Source organism: Coregonus clupeaformis, chromosome 25 (genome assembly GCF_020615455.1).
Source record: "Coregonus clupeaformis isolate EN_2021a chromosome 25, ASM2061545v1, whole genome shotgun sequence".
Classification (NCBI taxonomy): domain Eukaryota; kingdom Metazoa; phylum Chordata; class Actinopteri; order Salmoniformes; family Salmonidae; genus Coregonus; species Coregonus clupeaformis.
The window spans coordinates 26346162-26354024 of record NC_059216.1 but is presented as its reverse complement, the minus strand read 5'-3'; the positions used below and the strand labels follow the sequence as shown (position 1 = coordinate 26354024).

Genomic DNA, 7863 nt, shown 5'->3' with positions numbered 1-7863 from the left:
CAAACATGCAGACATACTGTAGTTTTGTCATCGAGGGGAACATAATAAATACATTGAGTCTTACTGCCATTTTAGAGCTGGTAGCAGACAGTAACTAAAAAACTAAAATCCAATACTATCAAGAACTCAAAATTAAAACTTAACCCCTGGTCGATAATGTACTAGTTTTCTGTAGTAAAAATGTATCCAGTGTTCAGACTCTTTATCTACTTCATTGTATAGTGCTTTTTGGAATGAACTTGGAAAATAATATTCATCATATGCATATAAAAGACATCAAACTGACAGTGTTCTACTGTATAGAGCAGGGCTCTCCATCCCTGTTCCTGGAGAGATACCATCCTGTATGTTTTCACTTCAACCCTAATCTAGTGTACCAGATTCTAATAATTAGCTACATCAGATTAGTTACAACTGGGATTGGAGCGAAAACCTACAGGAGGGTAGCTCTCCAGGAACAGGGTTGGAGAGCCCTGGTATAGAGACTCGTTTCTGGGGGCATTCATGGTGGTCAGTCATGGACAGTATGAAATATTTCACGTTTTAATTTCTCAACCTGACCAGTCTCTCTGAAACTCTCATCGTCATCATCACATCATCATTTCCTTCTTTCTCCATATTAAACTCACTTTCGCTCCATCTCCATCACTTTCTCAATCCTCCTTTACTCCTTTCATTTAAAAAGTGTCCCCTCTCTTGCTACAAAAGCCGTGTTTTTTCTCTTTTCGCAAGTTGGTCACTGCGGTGCCCTTTCCCTCTACTTTCTCGTCCTGCCTCGCGTGCACAATAACAGATATGGGATGAATTACATGCTCCCCACAAGCCAGTTTCACAAAGCCCATAGTTTGGTCACCCACAGATCGCAACAGAAAACAGCATTTTCAAAGTGGGGGCGGACCTTTTTCCAGTACTGTGTCACTTTGAGGCTGTGTTGAGACAATCAAACACTGTCTGTCCTCAAGCTCCTAAAGATGGAGGACAGAAATGACCACGCAATTACTCTGGGAGTGGTCCTTTTCTCCTTCCCCAAAATGTTTGTTTTTCAGATTCAGAATATAACTTCTTGCACAAGGCCAGACCCACTGTGCTGTGTATACAGTGCACAGATAGCTGAGGGGAATCAGTGGTGTCCAATAGAAAAAAATTAAAATACATTCGTTGCTCCCTAGTGCCTTTTGTCTTCCTCAAAGCATTCATGTACACGTTAACGTAACTGCGGTGCTGGCGGTCCTGGCTCCCATGCCCATGTCTTCGTCATGCAAATCAAATCAACCATATGTTTTGCCAGCTGGGTACAGGCCCCTGTGGTGTGTTGGTTGAGGTGGTCTCTTTGGGGCAGCATTTCCTTTATGAAGCTTTAAAGATGGAATCCACAGTTGGGGGAAACAGCACCACTGTTATTGTTGCCGAGCTGAGGAGACGTTGCGCAGCATGGTAAAAAAACAAGCAGTACATATTGTGCTCTTCTACTGTGCGTTTAATTATGTCTGAGGGGAAAAACAGTGTTCATTGTTTGCAGTAACTTCTTTGTTGTTGGCTGTTTCACCATTAAAGATTACAGCTTTAAAGCAGTTAGGGAAGTTTCAAACAGTCCGAAACAAAGGATCTATCCAGTACAGTGAGGACCAGCCTAGGAGTGCCAGGCAAGACCAGGCCAGAACAGGCATCCTGTGGTTTAGCAGGAAGAAGTGTTTGTACAGTACTGAGGCTGTGGTCTGCCACTACACTAACGGCTCCTAGACACAGCCATACTCATACCACACAGTCTGGGGGTCGTTGTTGGGGTCTGGGGAGGCAGGGGTGCTCTTGGGGGGCTCCTCTGTGCCACAGCTCAGCCCCCCTCCTCCTCCCACCTCCGGTTTCTTCAGCAATGGGGAGTTCGCCTGTTGCGGCGTCTCCCTGCGTTGCACCTCTTCCTCCTGTGCCTCCTCCAGTCTCAGAGAAGACACCGCCCTCACTGGCGTCACCATGGCAACCTCCCCACGGTGGTTCTTCTGATTCTGCTGTGGTCCGGTGCTGGGGCTGTTGTTCCTGGGGGTGGCGCCTGGTGTTGTTCTCCCTCCGTATCGCTCGGGCTGCAAGGATAGGGAGGAGTAGTGGTGCTGGGGAGGGGTCAGGCTGAGTGGTTCCTCTTTAGGTGGAGCCAGAGGCAGCCTGCGGGGGTCTATGTCCGAGGGTCCTGCTAGCCTGGCAGACTGGGGGCGCTCCCTGGCCATGGCTCCAGCCCCAGGCCTCCTGACCACCCCGTCCCCACCTCCACCACCTACACCCTGGCTGGGCGAGCCACCTGCCTCCCTGTCTGTCCGATAGCTATCTGGACCGTTTGAGCGCAGCAGGTCAGCAGAAGCCAGGCTGAAGGTCCGAGACAGACTGCTGCTGCTGCCCAGACCACCTCCATGGGGTGCAGGGGGTCCCAGGGGTGAGGGCCACCCCCCTGTCCCTAACCCGTTGCTGGCCCGGTTGGGTAGGGTCTGGGAATGGGACTGGGGCGTGGAGGTGGATCCCTCAGGGAGCCGGACGATGGGCCTGACGCACTGGCCTGGTTTGGAGTTCCTGCCTGGAACCTCGTCAGCCCGTTGGATGTCTGAGTTTCTCTTCACGGTGGGCGTGACGTAGCTGGTGGGGGTCTTGGCTCCATCTCTCAGAGGAGAGGGCCGGCCAGGGGTGGATCTCTCCCTCTCTCCTGTTCTGCTGAAGTAGTCCTCCATCAGGTCCTCCCGACTGCCTGTCTGCACCTGAGGGGATGAGGGAGACAGACACACAGCACTTAGACAGATTAATCAAGGAAGTAAAGACTTAATCAACACCAAACCCTTATCACACAGAGAGGGAGTCCATCCAGAGCTATTATTGTCCATGTTCAACTTCCTGGATTACTGTACAGACAACAACATGGGACTCAGGACTGATCCAATCAGAGAAGTGCTTGTTTAGATTGTGTCTATTGTTAAACAGTATAAAGACTCCTGGAAATATGGCCCCTGTGTCTGCCTGCCTACGCCTCCATGGTGCAGATTCATCAGGGAATGTGTTTACAACACAAGGGGCCATACACATCTCTCACTGCAGCACTATATAAATGACATTACATTAATGGCCAGCCAATCAGAGCGGCCCGCTGCTCACAGGGCTAACAGCCAATGAGACGATGAGAAAACAAAGCTAATCTAATGAGGAAGAAGAAATGCCTTTATAAACAAAGAAGTATTCATTTGGTCTGCACTATTAAAAATACAGGGACTATGGGAGGTAACACCACTGCTCAGATGTTGATTGATACACCACTTTGGGATGAAGGTAAATGTTAGTATGTTTAGGCATGAACAGCTCTCAATCATATTTAGTCAGGTTTAGGTTTAGAGGCAAAAACTGTAGGTGTGTTAACCCATTTTACACTGTTTTAAGTGGTTAGTCAGGGCAGCAAGACAATCAGATTGATCTCTCTACATTCTTTAAAACAGAGGTAGGAAGAGAACAAGAGAGATAGAGAGTGAAAGACAGAGCGAGAAAGAAATTGACATTGTGTGGTGTTGAACCCCCGTTGCCATGCCCACTAAGTGATTAGTATGTGAGGTAAATGGAGAGTGGGTAGGTGTGCACATCCCAACATTTCATCTACAAAAGCCTGTCAAGTCAGGTGAGGTGAATGACCAAAAACTGACAGTGCCACCCATCCATCACCCATCCCTCACCCTGATGGTACCTATACAGAGCCCCAGTCAGAGGAGCTGTGGGTGGAGAGGAGATGAGTTCTCCTGCAGAGGGGCTGGAGAGCTGTGCATTACCTAGCATCACTCAATGCAGAACGAAACCTTACCTATTATCTGAAACTGGGGGACTTACAGAGACCCGTTCAGTATTCTTCATTTGCAGACGTAACAAACTTAATTCAGACCATTAATATTTTAGAGGCTGTTATTGGGAGCCTATCTAGCCAGTCTAGGTCGGCTGATAAATCCAACTAAATGATCACGTATCATAATAAATAAATAAAATAATTGGCTATATGAAGCCACAACGCCTTCCCAAACCTTTCATCCATTTCCCTATGACACTATATGCTTATTCTAAAAACAATTAAATATTCTTTTTTTCTCATCAATCTACACACAATACCCCATAATGACAAAGTGTTTTTTACCTAAGTAATCAGACCCTTTGCTATTAGACTCGAAATTGAGCTCAGGTGCATCCTGTTTCCATTGATCATCCTTGAGATGTTTCTACAACTTGACTGGAGTCCACCTGTGGTAAATTCAATTGATTGGACATGATTTGGAAAGGTGCACACCTGTCCCACAGTTGACAGTGCATGTCAGAGCAAAAACCAAGCCATGAGGTCGAAGGAATTGTCCGTAGAGCTCCGAGGCAGGATTGTGTCAAGGCAGAGATCTGGGGAAGGGTACCAAAAAATTTCTGCAGCATTGAAGGTCCCCCACAGTGGCCTTCATCATTCTTAAATGGAAGAAGTTTGGAACCACCAACACTCTTCCTAGAGCTGGCCACCCGGTCAAACTGAGCAATCGGGAGAGAAGGGCCTTGGCCAGGGAGGTGACCAAGAACCTGATGGTCACTCTGACAGAGCTCCATTTGGAAAAAAGTAAAGGGGTCTGAATACTTTCCGAATGCACTGTATATGCTTGACCATACTAAGCTAGTACATCCACATCCCAAACCCTTCATCCATCTCCCTATAACACATTATCCCTCTATTCTTACAGTGGGTGGTGTCAGTGCTTACAGTGGGTGGTGAGAGGGTGTTGCTCTCCTCCAGGAACTCTTCCAAGGTGACCATATCGCTGCCAGGGGAGGCGGTTCGGTGGCGGCCCGGCCGGGGTGCACTCCTCTTGGTCGGGGTGTGTGTATGGGTGTCGTAGGGAACCGTGGAGCTCCGGGGGAGAGACAGGGAGTGGGACACGTCGTGTCTAAGGCCCACTACGTCATCACTGGACAGGCTGGCAGAACGGCCCTGCAGGCGCTCCAGGGAATCTGGATGGACAGAGGGAGGTAGAGAGGTAGAGATAGACAATAAGAATTAGAGCTATTGTTTTTTACTCAACTAACTGCTGAAAATGACTTAAGTCCATAGTGGGGGATAGTACCAGAAAGCAGGCTAAAATAGTGGCCTGAGACATGCTCAAGATAACGACAAATCTGGTATAGAAATCAAAGGTTGTTAAATATAAAATGGCATCTATTGAAGTAGTTTGCAGGGTTTGCAGATAGACATAGTTGTTGGTTGTACCTTTGCAGTTGACAGGGGAATTGCTGCTGGAGGTGTTGCGGCTGAGCTCAGCAGAGCCTGGTCGATAACCTGCAGAGAAAGAGATGGTGGAGGGAAAGAGAGAAAGAGAGAGCAAGAAAGAATGAAACAGAGAGAGGGACACAGAGAGTGAAAGGGAGCCCAAGGGTCCAGCAGCCGTCTGAACATGTATCGATCATCCTGGTCCTTTACCTGCGTTTCCATGGACACTGCTCCCAAACAGGGCGTCAGGGGAGTGAACCAGAGGGTCGTCCTCATGGATGAAACCTTACAGAGCACACAGAGAGGGGAGGGGGAAGTGAGTTACTCATCCATTACGCATTTGTCTCAACAGATGTGTCCCCACATGCTGATGCTGTCCCACTTCACAACTAGAACTGTGCACACTAAAAGGGCAGTAGTGTTTAAGGACGATTAAGGGGACATTTCTAAGCTGTAGGAAAACCCCATGTTTACACACAGTAGGAAGTGAGCTGCCTGATTTTCAAGAATAGTTCATAAATTAGTACAGATTTGCATTTTACACGAGCAAAAACAACAAGGGGCAATGGACAAGTTTATGTCTCTCCACACCCTTCGACCCTATATGACAGTCTGTAGATAAACTATAGATAATCCACTTAACGTCTACATACTGAATTCAAATGTTGCTACTATATAATATAATGTAGCAACTGGCTCTGTAAGATGATGTAGTCTAGAGCCACAAGGCTCCTTCCTGTAAGTGTTTGTGTATCTATTCCCCAGTTGATGGGACAACGTTCTGAGATTGGAACACAAGGTTTCAAGGAAAGTAAACAAACGTTCCCTGACCGTGATTATTGACTGAGGACGGCAGAATTATTCCATATAAAAACACTGAACACTGATAGTCTGCCAAGAGGTCAGTTGAGTGACGTGTAGATTCTTCAGCACTGCGTAACCAATGCATTCTGGGGGATTAGGGATTTAAAATCACTTGTTTGGTGTTATTCTGGAACACTAGATAGGTTCCCTTCCAATTGGCGACAGATTTACATGCAAATATTCTAAAATCTGCATTAAAAAAAATATGCATGTTTTCTCACTAGAGGTATGCTTCCATCAAACTGACTTCTTGTGGATAAAATGCTGTGTGATAACGTAGTGCACATAAATAAATCACTTTTGCGCTGAAGTTTCCATGTACCGAAAGCGGAAGTTCAATGCTGTTTCGACCCTCTCTCTCTCCCTCTCTACCGCACCTGCTGTCTCGACCTCTGAATGCGTGGCTATGAAAAGCCAACTGACATTTACTCCTGAGCTGCTGACCTGTTGCCTATAACCACTGTGATTATTATTTGACCCTGCTGGTCATCTATGAACGTTTGAACATCTTGAAGAACGATCTGGCCTTAATGGCCACGTACTCTTATAATCTCCACCCGGCACAGCCAGAAGAGGACTGGCCACCCCTCAGAGCCTGGTTCCTCTCTAGGTTTCTTCCTAGGTTCCTACCTTTCTAGGGAGTTCTTCCTAGCCATCATGCTTCTACATCTGCATAGCTCACTCTTTGGGGTTTTAGGCTGGGTTTCTGTATAAGCACTTTGTGACATCTGCTGATGTAAAAAGGGCTTTATAAATACATTTGATTGATATGATTGATTGAATGGGTTTCCATCACATTTTCAACTTTTTTTGTCACAAAAACTGTTGCGATAAATTGCAAGCTTTCCCAATCTGGTTTTGGAGCATGCTCTCTAGACAACAGTTCGCTAATAAAGTGGACAGGGTAGGTTATGATGAGATATGGATAAGAGCAATATTAATGTTTCTTTGATAATTGGCAGCCAAGCGTCGATCATCATGTCACCAGCATTCAAATAATACCCTTGATATTTATTGGAAATTTGCATCAAGCTCATCAACGTCCATCAGTTAACCTCCATGAAGTTTATCATAACTTATTTAATCTGCCTATAAACGCAACGCTTTTCCACGTTGCTGTGATAGTACAATATAGCATATCATTGCGTGACTCCAAGTTTACTTCGATATGCTGGTTTATTATATCATTGGCATAAAGGACTTTCCACCGCATAATACATTTTACCGACACAAAAAGATCCCACCATGTCGAACAAACACATTGTCTGTCAACATTTATGAAATTGTACAGACACATCGTTTTTCCATCACACCTGTCTTGATTTATTTTTAAACAGAATGACTTTACTTAAAAACTGAGGATGGAAACTTGGATACTGACTTTAAGAAGAGACTGAAGCAAATGTGTTGTTTCATAGAAAGAACATACTGCAGGCCTATACTACATCATGACATCATCACATTGAAGATGGCAGCTATTCAGTAAATGGGCATTGGGCCTACTGTACCTTTGGGTCTGTGTCCAGGCCTGGAGCTTGAGTTGGATGTCAGGCCTGAAGTGGAGGTGTGGTTGGCAAGGGTAGAGTGAGCAGCAGCCCCCCCTAGCTCCACACCTCTCCTTCTGGCGTACAGCTCCTCTGTGCCATTGACACTCTCACTGCTGCCCCCTGGAATTCGGTACAGCTCCCTGCCTCGGGACACGCCACTGTCGTTTAGTGCTAGGGGTACAATAACAGAGCAGTTAGTATCTATGA

General features: G+C 46.4%; 1 protein-coding gene across 1 annotated transcript in view; it reads right to left on the bottom strand.

The window, feature by feature from the left end:
* Positions 1-546: 546 nt before the first annotated feature.
* LOC121538921 (protein Daple) overlaps positions 547-7863 on the bottom strand; it is a 74475-nt gene continuing 67158 nt past the window's right edge. Inside the window, exons 28-32 of the mRNA XM_045207540.1 lie at positions 7618-7827; positions 5456-5530; positions 5246-5314; positions 4742-4989; positions 547-2735 (exon numbers count right to left, since the gene is read on the bottom strand). Of these exons, the coding sequence (XP_045063475.1) occupies positions 1737-2735; positions 4742-4989; positions 5246-5314; positions 5456-5530; positions 7618-7827 (1601 nt within the window). The 3' untranslated portion in view covers positions 547-1736. The remainder of the gene's footprint in view (positions 2736-4741; positions 4990-5245; positions 5315-5455; positions 5531-7617; positions 7828-7863) is intronic.